The sequence below is a fragment of the Haemaphysalis longicornis genome, unplaced genomic scaffold (assembly GCF_048455015.1).
Source record: "Haemaphysalis longicornis isolate Haplotype H1 unplaced genomic scaffold, Haemaphysalis longicornis Haplotype H1 scaffold_11, whole genome shotgun sequence".
In the NCBI taxonomy this organism is placed as follows: domain Eukaryota; kingdom Metazoa; phylum Arthropoda; class Arachnida; order Ixodida; family Ixodidae; genus Haemaphysalis; species Haemaphysalis longicornis.
In genome coordinates, this window is record NW_027526214.1 from 53,882,841 (window position 1) to 53,898,249 (window position 15,409).

At 52.0% G+C, this 15,409-nt stretch overlaps 1 protein-coding gene across 1 annotated transcript in view; it reads left to right on the forward strand.

Moving 5' to 3' along the window:
* LOC144160849 (band 7 protein AGAP004871-like) overlaps nucleotides 1-15,409 on the forward strand; it is an 81,045-nt gene that overhangs the window by 15,754 nt on the left and 49,882 nt on the right. The window contains exon 2 of the mRNA XM_077691979.1: nucleotides 9,136-9,242. Coding sequence (XP_077548105.1) covers nucleotides 9,136-9,242 — 107 coding nt within the window. The remainder of the gene's footprint in view (nucleotides 1-9,135; nucleotides 9,243-15,409) is intronic.

Consider the following 15,409-nt stretch of genomic DNA (forward strand, 5'->3'; position numbering starts at 1 on the left):
AACCTAACACCGGTCTCGTCACCACGGAACGTCCGAGCACTGCGCCGTATGTACGACAACGTCCAAGCTCACCTCCGAGGCCTGAAGGCGTTGGGTGTGGGAGAGGAGTCGTACTGCGCTATGCTGTATCTCGGCCTACTTCGCGCACTTCCATCCGACCTGAGCCTGGATTACAACAGAAAGGTGACATCGAGGAATGCGGAAGAGGCCAGCTCTGCGGGAACATCGAGCAGCGATGCCAGCTCCGAGACTTCAAAAAAACCGGTGCACCTCGGCATGCTGAGCGACCTTTTGAACTTTCTCCGCATCGAGGTAGAGACCCTGGAAAAGTCCATCATCGAGCAACCTGACGGAACTGGTAAGCCTCCACCTCGCTTCCCTACGCATGAACGTGACAAGAAGCCACAGCAGTTTGTGAAGTCACGACAACCATCAGCTGCCGCGCTGCACGGCACAGTTAAAGGGATGGAATGCTTTCTGTGCAACTCAAAAAAGCATGCCACGAAAGACTGCACCGAAGAAATCCCTCTGACAGAGAAGAAACGCATGTTGCAGCAAGGCAGGAGGTGTTTTAGGTGCACAATGCCGCATCATACAGCGAGAATGTGCACGTGCGTACTGAGTTGCGGCAAGTGTCACGGCCGGCACGCTACCAGCATGTGTGACCCGCATTACACTCCGCCTAAACGGATCTCTGACCGATCGGACGACGCGAAAAAAGAGAAGAATCCGAACGAGCCCGTCAGTCTCCAGACTACAGAAAAGGGCAGCGTGAGACCAGCCGTTCTATTGCAAACCGTAACAGCATGGGTTGAGAGTGGCAGGCAGATGAAGTTGGCCAGGCTAATGTTTGACAGCGGCAGCCAACGCACCTTCATAACGGAAAAGCTGTCACGGGAACTCAACTGCAAACTCCTCGGAACGGAGATTCTGGCAGTTGGCGTGTTCGGAGGCGAAAGCAAAGAACGCACCTTTCGGAGGGTTCTGGTAACCTTGAGAAGCCGACTGAATGACGAAAAAATTGAGATCGACGCGCTAGAAACGCCCAAGATCTGTGAGCATGACCTTCCCAGCCCTGATGAAAGCATTCTGATCAAGTTAGATGAGATTGGCCTCTCAGTTGGGGACGATTTGAGTAGACAGAGCGATGGAGACGTTGAATTGCTGCTGGGATCCAACCACTACTGGACTGCGATGACCGGACGGATCCACCGACTGACTGAAAGTTTGACTGCGGTGGAATCCGTATTCGGATGGGCAGTCCAGGGATGAACGGGGTCACGCACAAGCAGAATGAATTGTTCCCAAGCGATCGTGCTGAAGGCAACGGCGCCAGATCTCGAGTCTTCCTCGCTTCTAAGGAGCTTTTGGGAACTCGAAAGTGTGGGAGTCACCGACGCCTTGGATGACGACCCTCCGGGGGAACATGTTAGGCGAAACTTTGAAGCCAGCATCACTCAGTCGAATGGCAGATACGAAGTTGCCCTCCCTTGGAAGGCTGACGTGAGGCTCGCCGACAACAAGCAGGTGGCGTTAAACAGAATGGAGAACGTGAGGAAGAAACTGTCAAAAAACAAAGGCCTCCTCGAAGAGTACGATCAGGCAATTAGGTTCTATCAGAACAGTGGAATAGCAGAAAGGGTTGATGACGAAGGTAGCGATGAAGGAGCAGCGAAGGTGCTGTATTACATGCCCCACCAGGCTGTAGTACGAGAAAACAGCAGCAGCACAAAGCTCAGGATTGTATTTGACGCTTCATCCCACTGTGCAAACTCAAAATCTCTGAACGACAGCTTGGAAAGCGGCCCGAACCTTAATCCGGATCTGGTCGCCTTGCTCCTGAACTTCCGTACACATCCCATAGCTTTGGTCGCGGATGTGGAAAAGGCTTTCTTGCAAATCGGAGTGAAGGAAGAGGATCGTGACGCGCTCCGATTCCTCTGGTACAAAGACCCTCCGCGACCAAATGAACCAATTCCGGAAATCGAGACTTGGCGAATGACGAGGGTGACTTTTGGAACGACTGCAAGTCCGTTCTTGCTGGCCGCTACCCTTCAGCACCATTTCCAAGCTATGGAGAGCGCCTACCCAGGCACTGCACGGACGCTAAGGAAATCGGTGTACGTTGACGATTTGTTGACTGGGGCGGCCAGCGAGGCAGAGGCGAAGCGACTGTATGCCGAAGCGAACGAAATATTCATGCTGGCAGGCATGAGACTCCACAAGTGGGGCTCAAATAGTGCAGCTCTAACAGGAATGTTTGAAGAGAACGGCGGCGTTGAAAGAAACTTGGGCCAAGTAGCGAACGTGCTGAAAGTGCTGGGAATGACTTGGAAACCCAAGCAGGACTGCCTGACCTTTTCTCCGGACCAAGTGGTCGAGTTCGCACAACGCGGAGGAGACACAAAACGTTTCGTTCTCCAGACGACAGCGAGATTATACGACCCTCTCGGACTCCTGTCACCATTTGTCGTGAGGGCCAAAATCCTCTTTCAAGAGATCTGGAAACGCAACCTTCGATGGGATGACGTGCTCCCAGAGCAGCTACTGAAGGAATGGATCGCTTGGTGCGATGAGCTTGCGAACCTGAAGGAAATCAGCGTGCCGAGGTATTACGCCACGGAGCTTTTGGGAAACGTGACCCATCGAGCGCTGCACATTTACGCAGATGCCAGCACGGTGGCCTACGGAGCTGTAGTCTACCTCTTAACTATCGACGACACTGGAGCTACAACGACGACACTGCTTCTGGCAAAAGGCCGAGTGGCGCCACTGAAAGAGGTCACCTTGCCCAGGCTTGAGCTGATGGCCGGCTTGATAGCCGCGAGGCTGTATAAGTACGTCAAAACGTGCCTCGAGATCGAAGTGAACGAGGTTCACTTTTGGACCGATTCCTCGATTACCTTGCATTGGATAACGGAGATCCAAGCAGCGCGAACACACTGGCTGAGAAAGGCGCAGCAGTCGGCGTTCTCGGCTGACCTCAAATGTGTGACCGAAGGAACCAAGTCTCCACGTGATTCTCCCCTTCGAGACTTCATCACCTTCATCGACGACGAAGGAGTGCTTCGGATCAAGAGCCGCTTTCACTCGGCAAACATGACTTACGACGAGCGAAGCCCCGTCGTCTTGCCCAAACAGCACAGATATTCAACGCTGCTGGCGATCGACGCCCACCGACAGGTTCTGCACGCAGGAGTGAGAGACACCGTCGTCCAGCTTCGTGAGAAATACTGGATTCTGCGAGGCAGAGAACTCGTGAAGAAGGTGGTGCGTGCGTGTGTGACGTGTCAGCGTTTCAGTGCTACACCGGCGTGCGCGCCAACGGGACCTCTGCCGAATGATCGGACAACCAGAGCAGATCCGTTCGAAGTGATCGGCACTGACTTTGCGGGCCCACTTTATGTTAGAGACAATGGTGTCACGCGTAAGGCCTATATAGTGCTATTCACCTGTGCGGTTACGCGAGCTGTGCATTTAGAACTGGTACATGACATGACAACTGCTAGTTTTGTGTTAGCTTTCCGCAGATTTGTGTCCCGGAGAGGGCTGTGTCGCGTCGTGTACTCGGACAATGCCTTGACATTCAAGCGCGCCACCAAAGAACTGCTCGAACTGTGGAACGTGTTGCGACATCCAGACGTGATCGACCACTTTTCTAGCGCAGGGATAGAGTGGAAATTCATTGTCGAGCGGGCACCATGGTGGGGAGGCTTTTACGAAAGGCTAGTGCGTTCAGTGAAAGGGGCACTGAAGAAAGTGATCGGGAGAAAAGTTTTGGGTTGGCACGAAGTGGCCACCATTTTGACAGAAGTGGAGGCGGTGATAAATTCCCGTCCCCTCACGTATGTATACAGTGACGTGGGAGAGGGCACCCCCCTTACACCGGCCAGCTTTCTCACTGGGACGCGGCTAACTACACTGCCGACGGAAGTCGCGCGGCAGCCTGCTTCGACGCCCGAGGCACTCCGCGTGCTCTGGAGGCGCCGAAAACGCCTGTTGAACCAATTCTGGGTGGCATGGGGAGCCGAGTACATGCGAGAGCTAAAATCCGCCTATGCTACCGACAGGAAGGAGTCGCCACCTCCCAGAGTGGGCCAGCTGGTGCTCATTAAGGAACCGGCACCGCGCTTGCTATGGAAGCTTGGAAAGGTCGAAAATGTTTTTGAGGGACGGGATGGTAAAGTGCGCTCGTGCACAGCAAGAGTGCCACGCGGCGTCATGTTAACGCGCCCAATACAGCTCATTTACCCGCTAGAGATGGAATGTGCTTGAGCCCATTCGGTGGGGAGTGTGTTGCGACGGATTCAGTCGCAGAACGCGAAGACGAAAGAAACCCCGCAGAAGCGGGGAATGGACGAAGCAAAGCGCGCGCCGCCGCCGCCGCCGCCGGGGGCTGTCAACTGGGACCACCGGCGGGGTCCGCGCGCGCGCCACATATGGTTCTTGTTTCACCGGGGAACGTGGCCCCCTCTCCCTCGAAGGAAGGGACCGCGGCGGCGGGGAGCAGGGGGCCAGTTGGTTCGTTGAAAGCATGTAAGACAGAACGCTGTAACCTTCTGTACTTCTGTATAAAGAAATCCTGTTGTTTTCCTTTGCACTCGAACGAGTAGTGGTGTTTATTGAACGACGACAGCGACCGAAAGGATCTACACATATTCGCTACTACAGCTCCCTCGCGCTGCGTCGACGCCGATATCTGGCGAGTGTAGACATCGGCGTCGCTCGGGCGTCAGCTCGCGTCGCCATGCATTTTTGGCGACGCGCGCTGACGCGCGTCGACGCGGGACTACGTCGGCGCGTGAAAACGCCGAAAGTACGCTGCATGTGGTTGGGCATTTAGTTACGCTTAACAGTAAAACGTCGCTTACGTGCGCCGTCGGAAGTCGATGTTCTTTACCCGCTCGCATCGTCTTTGTCAAATGCTCTAAGCTCACGTCTTAGCTGGGCGTACACTGATTAGATACCACTGCTTGTAGCCAAGGGAGATGAGTAGTCTCCACAGGCACGTTTACTACAGATGTCCATGAAAATACACCCGCTCAAGAAAACTGCCGATACGAGCACTTATAATTATTACAGGGGTTGTGTGGAAGATTATCGCGTGGCCTAAATTGTAGAAGCTCGCCAAAAAAAAACTGTGTTGGCATGCATTTTGCGGAGTCTCTTACTGTCGCCCGACTTTCCCATTTTCCCCTTCACAAAGAGTTCGAATGTTTTGAGTTAGAGACTCATAGCATAAAAAAATTCTGTAGGTGTTTCCCTTGCGGAAGACACGCATATTTTAAAGAGCGCGTAACCTTACAAGGAAACCATCGCGCCAACAAATAATACCACTTTGTGTAGTACAATGTACTTCATTGATCTCGTGGTTTACAATTATTGAGAGTGTCTAGGAGCAAGTAAAACTGCATTTTGAAATTACTCTGCGTCCCAGGACATCAAGCATGCACGCCTTTTTAGACACCCTTTGGAGTGGCTTGCATAAACTTGAGCAGTGTGAAGAGACCTTCGTAGCTCGCCTATTTAATAGAAAATATTGTAACGTAATGGCAGACCACATGGAACGAAACATGGTTGAGGATGAGGAACGATCTATGTACATTATTTACAAAGCGGCCATGGGAGAGATCCTTCGCTGGCGGCGCCCACACACAGCTTCCTCCTCGCCGTCACAGTCTTTAATGGTGGCCATGGGGATTGTCCGCCCCGTCCCGCAGAAATATTCAAGTTCACATTATTCGAAAAGGTACAGTTGCTATTTGGTGCAGAAAATGGCCGACAATGTAAACAGTATACGCCGCTCACAAAAATAACGTATTAAAAAAATGGGTACGCAACCGTGGTACAGGCCAAACCCGCGATAACGGCGTTAACCACTTGTGACATGGAGGAAAGAAAAGGTTAGTGGAGGCCCTGACGTCACATTTGTGAAGCCGAGTCCCGCCATGACTTGAGCCCACTGAGCCCAGCACTCTTTCCCATCATTCTTTGCTGTTTCGGCTTGATAACAGCTTCGCGGTACGGGCGGCTAGCGAAAGCGAACGCAGACGACGGGAGCAGTGTTTGGGTCCGTACAGCACGGCGCTGTGCTTGCTACGTCTCAGCTACGAAGAATTTCGTTTCCCTGCACAATGAAGAAACGCACAGCAAGCAAAGCACCGACTGTGGCTCTCGCCAACGCTGAGCGGGGAGGGTTTTGCCTGCAGCAGCCGGCGGCGGCTGCTCGCTCCGCCGGTCTCGAGGTGACGCCAGCGCCGCTGCGGCCGTGATACGAGTTGGGGCCACCTCCAACGGCGAAGTTTTCAAACTGACCTAATCTAAAAACGTTTGCCGTAGCGACTACGCTGTGTTGCAAGCGTGACAAGGCAGCTAGGATCAAGGAGCCGTAAAAAATTGTCTGTGGCTTTTGGCCAAATTTAGTCGCCGCAGCCGTAAAAAACAAGGCAACGCTGTCTGTGGACTCAAGAAAAATGACGTCACTTCCTTCACACTTTTTGCAATGCATTGGTATGCTAGGGGCCTCTCTTGAGTATTCTTTCCTCCATGACTTGTGAAGAGCTGTATGAATTGAACACTAGGCCACCTGGCGTGTGCAATGCTCCTGACACATTGCAGATGATGATGAACCTCCGTTGGGGCGGCATAAACTTAAACACGTGTCTTTGTTATCTAGCCGTCGGCATCTTCGTTTTTCCGCTTGATTTCGACAATAATCTGATGCGCCTGGAAAAAAGTAGTGACTTGCTTTGACGATGCTGGCTTTCAACTAGACGTGAAGGAATTCAACATTGCGGCGTGAACGCTGACCATACTGGGACACGTTGTGTCGAAGGAGGGAATGCTTCCCTACTCCATTTAAGTTTGTGCGCTCGCCTAGTTCCCCAATCCCACCACCATTAAGGTCGTCTGGAGTTTTATTGGCTTGTGTCGTTTTTGCGCTGCTTGATTGCAACTGTGCTGCCATCATCTCGCCTTTGGCAATCCTTATCAGAAAAGAAGGTGATAATGACTTTGTCTCCAGATTTCTCTGAGGCCTTCGCTAAGTTACGATGTTACGAGCGAGTGAGAGCAATGAAGCTTTGAGATGGTGGGAAACACGAGAAAAAGAAAACTGGATAAGACAGAGGCCGGCCTCAGTGCGTGGCCAGAGTTACACAAATTCCCCTTGCCGAAACGTTGGCAATGCAATTCAGAGTCCACTGCCTTGCTCAAAGTTGGCGTTCTCCCGTATATGTATATATATGAATGGATAATATAACTGTGCATTTGTGGAAGGCACACGAAACACCTGTTTGACGATGAGATAACAGACCACTTCTTGAAATGTGAGAAATGGGTTCGAAAATAAGATTTGTTGGTTTACTAATCCCTTGCTGAAACAACGGAAATCCGTAAAATACCATGTACTACGGCGCACTGAAACCAGCAGCATATTGGTCTTTCCCCTCTTTGCACATACGCCCTGCAGCCTAGCGTTAAACATTCGCTAGAAGGCAGGCTGGGATGTTGATTGAAACAATTCATTTCTTTCAAATGCAGAGCATTTTAGTAACTCACGATGTCACCCGCGTTGGCGTCCGTAGTCCGCATCGCTCCCCCTACACTATATAAATACTTTCCGGCGCCAGGTTTCGATCCTACGACTCTGCGGGCGGAACGCAAGGTGCACGGTACTGTACCAACTGAGCCACAAACGGAAAGTTACCAACGTGCCTTATATCCTTGACTCATTCAACCGTCGGCCAGAGGTGCGCCCTCTCCCTCGCGTCCTCCTCGCCTTCTCTCCGCTCGCAACGCCCTCTCTCGCCGCGTTCGGTTCGGGCGCACAACAGGTGGGGACGTGCGCAACACCCTCTCTCGCCGCATTAGGTTCCCGCGCAAGAACAGGTGGGGCGCTCGCATCGCGCTCTCTCGCCGCGGTCGGTTCGCGCTTAAACCACATATGTCGTTCGCGCGCGCTGCGGTCGCTAACATCTGTGGCGTGATCGTGACGTCAGCATCACGCGTTCGCGTGGTGGCGATTTCGGCGCTATAACACTCTCTCGCGAGGGGCATTGGATTGGATTCGATTGGATTGGCTTGGATTTGGATTGGATTGGATTAAAGTGGATTGTGTTGGATTGTGTTGCGTCATAGCCGCGCCACGTTGCGTCATAGCCGCTCCCCGTTGCGTCATAGCCGCGGCAGGGGGTTCACGGCACGTTTCACCATCGACTTCATCGACAATGTCTACGCTGGAAGACAACAATTACAACAACAACAACCAATACGTAATCCATACGACTTGCAGCCGCGCCCCCCCGCCGAAATGCTCTGCATTTGATCGTGCCCCTCGCGAGGGGGATGTTTCTTTACTGCTCCCGGAGCAGCGCGAATGTTTCATTCGCGGAACGAAAGCACACGTCCCCGTTACTCCCGTGTGCTGCTCTGGCTGCTCGCTCCACTTGCTCCTGTTGAAGATCTCCAGGTGCGGCCTCTGAAATACGTCGCTGATATCATAGCGCCACCTCTCGCCAACATATTCAATGCTTGTATATGCAACAACAGTCTTTTGGGAATATATGCAGGTAGGAAAGGTAACTGTTATATATAAAAAAGGCGATCGAAATGATTTAGGAATCTATAGGCCGGTGTCTGTATTACAGGCCGGGGTCTATATTGCCAGTGTTTTCTAAAGTATTTAGAAAGCTTTTACACATCCGCTTATCCGAATGTATTGAGAAGTACGAACTTCTTACGTCAAATCAATTTTGCTTCACTAAAACCAAATCAATTGAGCTGGCCCTTCTTACGCAGAAATACTTTATTCTTGAATGGTTTGAAAAACGTTTATGACGCTTGGTATATCTGTCGATGTCTCAAAGGCATTTGACTCGGTAGAGGATGGTATTGTGTTACAGAAATTATAACGATATGGCATTCGCGGTACGGCGTTGCAACTACTACAGTCATATTTGTCCCAGAGAAAGCAAGTTGTTAAGTTGGCTGGTGTCTGTTGTGCAGTTAAACCTGTTCACGCTAGTGCACCACAAGGCAGCATACTGTGACATCTCCTTTTTAATCTATACCTTAATGATATTGTAAACATTCACCTGGAAGCTTGATTTGTTATTTCTTTTTCTCCGCTCTTAGGGCATTCAGCAAAAGGAGGACAAGGAGCTTGTGATGCGATCCTGACGACTATCTCTCTCATGCTCGTCGTGTTGACTTTTCCGTTTTCATTGTGCTTTTGCATCAAGGTGCGTGTCTCTGTTTACTTTCCTTCCTAGCCTTGTTTCAATAACTATGTTTACTGTTCCGTTTTTTTCTGCCCTTTAAAATCACAGTAGAGTGCTCCTCAGCCCGTAGTCTTTCGAGAAAAACCAGGGTCTGTTGATTTCTACCCCTGCTGGCGACGTTGACAACTCGCTCACTCACTTTCGTCGTCCATAGCATCCAAAAACATGCCAAGGCGCTTTTGTTTGCCTGTACACCCATAACAACCTCAAAGTGTAAAAAGAAAGAAGCTTGGTGTTAAGAATGTTCGGTGGTGTGGTGGTGGTGGTGAACGTTTATTGAAGCAACAGGGGAAGGGGAAGGGGTGTGGGAAGCCTCCTTAGTCGAGAAGGCCTCGTGACCGCACTGACTGGAGAGCCCGGGAGACCAGGGCCTGCTGGCGGGCTGGGTCCGGGCTGGTCAGCTCAGTCTCCCACTGCTCCAGGGAGGGGGAGGAGTGGGGGTAGGTGAGTATGGGCAGGGGAATACTATATGGTAAGTGGTGAGAGGGGTATTGCAGTGCTGGCAGTGGGAAGGGTAGGTGGTGGGGGCGATGTGGTGTAGGATGGCGCGATTGAAGAATGTGCCGGTTTGTAGTCGGCGGTATGTGTAAGATTCGTAGTTGGTGAGCGTGTGATGAGGAGGAGGGTATGTTCTTCGTGTGTGGGTATAGTGAGATAGAAGGGCATCGGAAGTGGTGTCGAGGGGTGTGAGTAAGTCAGGTGGGGATAACTGAGGTGTCCGGCTCACCGGTACCTCGGATGGAAATGCCTGGTAATGAAGCGCCCGGGCGGCAGCATGCGCTGCTTCGTTCCCTGGAGTCCAGCGTGACCAGGTGCCCAAATGACGGTGATTGAAAGGTCTTCGGGCAGCCGTTGTAGGAGAGGGATGGCCTGAAGGGGGGCAAGGCCTGCTTGGTATAGGTGGCAGGCCTGTTGGGAGTCGGAGATGATTGTTAGGGAGTGAAGGCTTGAGTGGGTTGTTGCGGCGTGGGTGATTGCTAGGGCTTCGGCAGTGTCGACCATGCATGAGCGGTATGTAGCCGGAATTGCAATCTTCCTGTGGAGTTCAGAGCGACAAGGGTGCTGCGGGTTGATGTGAGGTCATGGGCGTCGTCGGTGTAAGAAATCTGAGGGTCGGCTTCATATTGCCGCGAACCATATACGGGATTGTTTATTTATTGTTTGTTTTAAAGGCCCGGCCGCGCCCGGATCTGTTATCTGTTTCCCATGCGAAGCGCGTGTTCCATTCTTTATTTTTATGCCGCACGGGCTATCTCATTCAGATAAGCAGAGTGTTTCGCCCTAACTCCGCTAGCCCAGAATAATCTTCTGTGATCTACAATGTTCTGGATGTGAATCGACGGTCCAGAAACTCTCGCGCCGAAAGATAAAAGCCTGCACAGCAGACGCCGCGGCATTCGATTCTGCGACGCTCGCCGACGCAAGTCACTTTGTTGACCGCTGCTTCGCCGCCTCTGTATTCTTTTGAGTTGTTAGGGGAGCACAAGTTCGCTCCAATAAACTTGTTTCTCCTTCAAGACAACTGCGTCGTCCTTGGCTTCGTGACAATATTTCTTATTGATGTAACGGACTCGTGCCTCCCGCCGGCCTCGGTTGTAGGTGGGGTGCATGTGTTGTGGTATGGGAGTCACGCGCAGTCTTGTCCTGATGGTGGGCGTGAGGCGTTGGGGCTGCTCCGCATGATTCGGTGATGGCCAACCCAGCGCTTGGAGCACTGCCCGGCTTGCTGGGGTAAGCGCTAGCCTTCGCAGTTGAGAGGCGCGTTGTGCCTCAATATGATCAGCAAGGGTGTTATGTAGTCGCAGCTTTAACAATTTATCTTTTGATGTAAAGGTGGGCAGGCTGAGTGCTGTCTTATAGGCCTTGCGAATTAAGCCGTCAAGTTTGATGGTTTCGTGCTGCTGAAGGTTAAGGTACGGCGTGGCGTATGTCATTCTGCTCAGTAGGAGAGCTTGCACTAATTGGCATGTGTAGAATGTTCGGAAATTGGGCCAATTTTGTGGATTGCTTAAGTGTCTCCCGCAGTACGCCATAGATTGTTGGAAATATTTGGCACCGGCGTGGAACCAAAACAAGTGCTTACAGCGTCTAAAAAACAAGCAATACTAACCATATTGCAGACACTACTTCTGGCTCCATAGCCTGCTAAGGCGCTGATGTAAAAATTTAAGACGTAGTTAGGACACGTCCTGCTGATGTAAGAATTTAGGACGCAGTTAGGACAGGTCCTCCATAGGACAAGTCCTCCATATCCGTGCTTGGCGTCGCTAATGTCTGTGGGTCGTCGAGAACGGTCATGGTAGGTGGAATCGAAGCCGTTTCTTGCGTTGGTCTCCACAAGGCGTCCGCCAAGAATCATTCATTTCGTTGAGGGCGTAGGATCAGGTGACCGTTTGGTGGGTCCTCTTGCCTGTTCTACTCTGCCGCCTGCGGTAAGTAGTCACTGGTAGCACTTGAGGCCTATCGTTGCGGTCACTCACGTCATCGTTGTACGGCGTTCTGCTCTCACTTGTTCCAGCGTTTTATGCTTTTTTCCTGGGCACGGGACCATGCTGTTGAAGAAACCTGGGCTGAAGAAACCTCCTTCAAACCTGGGTTGAAGAAACCTGTTGAAGAAACCTGGTAGAGCGGGACATGATTGATCTCTTTAATGATGGAATGGAACTGCAATAGGGACAGCTGCGAAAAACCCCCTCTTCTTCGTGTGCAATGTTTGCATCACTTATGGAGGAATCGGGAAGTTTAGGGAGACAATACCTGGCATTTTTTCACAGCCACTGCTTTCAAACACCAGAAATTTCTGTTTGCGGCAGTCATGATGAAAATACTTTTTCTGTCACGTGCTTTCACTTACTTCAAAAATGATATGGTGCAGATTAGCGGGGCTTCTTATTCAGTAGCGTAACGGGTATTTTACGGTAGGCTTTGGCCTTCTCTAGGCCTATTTTAAGCGGGGAGCCAATCAAACTCCGGCACCGGCAAATCACAAAGTGCTCTTACAGTACTTGAGGGAGAGTTTTTTTCTAAATCCTCGGGTATTTTTATCATCACTAATATTTTCGTAGCCTAGGTGTCATATAATACATTGGGAATGATTCCTTAAAATTTTATTTTCACAAACGAATATCCCTACACACCGGAATTTTGCCAAACGCCTTTGTTCCTTGCGCTTCTATCTCCGCATTTTGATATATGCACAGGAATTAGAGGTTAAGAAGAGATTTTATGGTGTTTGTAACGGCTTTTAAATGCCCTAAATATCTACAAGTGCCTATGAATGCCTCTTTTCAAAATCGGCGCCTGAACACACGTTAGCCTCAAGTTTCAATTTCGAGTGCAGCTTGTCATGGTCATTCATGAGCATTTACTGTTCAAAACTCAATGCGGTTCAAGCTAGTCCGCTTGTTCCATGAACTCCCTGAACACAACAACTATTGGGAGAGTTTCATAGTATATAAAAAAAAACTGTTGTTGCATATACAAGCATTGAATATGTTGGCGAGAGGTGGCGCTATGATATCAGCGACGTATTTCAGAGGCCGCACCTGGAGATCTTCAACAGGAGCAAGTGGAGCGAGCAGCCAGAGCAGCACACGGGAGTAACGGGGACGTGTGCTTTCGTTCCGCGAATGAAACATTCGCGCTGCTCCGGGAGCAGTAAAGAAACATCCCCCTCGCGAGGGGCACGATCAAATGCAGAGCATTTCTGCGGGGGGGCGCGGCTGCAAGTCGTATGGATTACGTATTGGTTGTTATTGTTGTAATTGTTGTCTTCCAGCGTAGACATTGTCGATGAAGTCGATGGTGAAACGTGCCGTGAACCCCCTGCCACGGCTATGACGCAACGGGGAGCGGCTATGACGCAACGTGGCGCGGCTATGACGCAACACAATCCAACACAATCCACTTTAATCCAATCCAATCCAAATCCAAGCCAATCCAATCGAATCCAATCCAATGCCCCTCGCGAGAGAGTGTTATAGCGCCGAAATCGCCACCACGCGAACGCGTGATGCTGACGTCACGATCACGCCACAGATGTTAGCGACCGCAGCGCGCGCGAACGACATATGTGGTTTAAGCGCGAACCGACCGCGGCGAGAGAGCGCGATGCGAGCGCCCCACCTGTTCTTGCGCGGGAACCTAATGCGGCGAGAGAGGGTGTTGCGCACGTCTCCACCTGTTGTGCGCCCGAACCGAACGCGGCGAGAGAGGGCGTTGCGAGCGGAGAGAAGGCGAGGAGGACGCGAGGGAGAGGGCGCACCTCTGGCCGACGGTTGAATGAGTCAAGGATATAAGGCACGTTCGTAACTTTCCGTTTGTGGCTCAGTTGGTACAGTACCGTGCACCTTGCGTTCCGCCCGCAGAGTCGTAGGATCGAAACCTGGCGCCGTAAAGTATTTATATAGTGTAGGGGGAGCGATGCGGACTACGGACGCCAACGCGGGTGACATCGTGAGTTACTAAAATGCTCTGCATTTAAAATTCGAGATATTTACCTAACAATCCTGTGTTGTATTGTAATTACATTCCGCCACGACAGATGGCGCTGCCGTCTGTTGTAATCTGTATATATACCTGCGCACGTCATCAATAAAGTTTGTTGGTTAGCCTGCAGTGGTGGCTCGAGTGCGGAGGCTGCTCGGTGGTATCGGCCGTCGGCCGGGATACTACATTGACGACGAGGATGGCAGCCGGAGCCGGAATAACGCCCCCAACAGCGTTTCTTGCCACACCTGGCACGCCAGCGGTGCCATGGCCTCGCTGGTACCCACTTTTTCAAAACTACCTCCTGGCATCCGGCGCCGACTAACTACCACCGGCCCGCCGTCGAGCTACCCTCCTTCATTGCCTCGGCACAGAAGGTCAACGCATTTTCGACGCACTCCCCGCACTGACCACCCAGCAGAGTGGGACAGCAGAAGCCGCCAAAGCAGACGGTGCAGCCACAGTATACGACACAACCGTCGAGGCCTTTGCGCATCACTTCACCGCCACCGTCAACGTCCGCGTCGAACGGCACCTCTTCCGTGAGCGTCAGCAGCTTCCCTGTCAGTCATTCACCGACTTCTCCCTCGCGCTGCGTGAGCTAGCAGCGGCTGCAACTTCGACACTGTAGCTGATGAAAACTTGACCGAGCAATTCGTCGCCGAGTTCCGTGCCCACGGTTGCGAGAGAAGCTGCTGCTTGAAGGCGACTCTGTGACGTTTGACCGAGCAGTGGAAATTTCGCAACTGCGCGAGCGAGCACTCAGCGAGGCACAACTTCTCGGAAAGCCAGTACAGCGCATTTGGCAGCAACATGCGCAGAACTCGCGCGGTCACGGCGCAGCATGTGAAAGCAAACAAGACGATCGCCAATATCGCTGGAACGAGATACGATCTCAAAGCCAGCACCGCGAAGACGCATCGCACTCCCATTTTTTCTGCACGCCCGATGTTACCGTTGCACCGTTCGTCGGTTCTCCCGAAGGGTGTGACAACTGCGGTGCAGAAAGATGTGACCGCTCTCGGTGCCCCGCCCGCGGCCGGAACTGCTTCGCGTGCGGGCTCCGCGGCCATTTCAAGTATGTCTGCCGGAGTTCTCGATGGGGTAGGGGACAACGGCCGGCGCAAGTTCGCGAGGTTTTCTGTGATGAAGATGAAGACAGCATAATCAGCATCTTAACTGTCCGTACTGGCAAAGGCACCGGCATCCACGTGAACGTCAGGGTCCGGGCCATTGCCTCGCCGTGACCTACACAGGCCATTAGGCTCCTTGTTTATACGGGTTCTGCGGTTTCGATACTGGCAGAGAATCACTTCAGAAGCTTGTTTGGCGACAACGTGCAGCTTCACGGCCCCAGAGCAGCCCTGCCAGACTTCTCCCTCAAGAAGATCGTCGTAAGGGCCTGTTCCAAGCCGAAGTGGTGTACAGGACACAAGCAGCTTTTGTGGCTTTTTATGTCACCCGCAGTGGAACGTCGCTCCTTGGTCTCGACGCCGTACAAGCCCTGGGACTCAAGATTCTAGGCACTGAACTCTGCTGCCTGAACCCGGCCACCGAACCAATTTTTGAGACCCCCGGGGATTTTGAAGCCCATATTGGACCAGGCCCCTAAGAGAGCAAGCAGCCACAAACTACAGCTG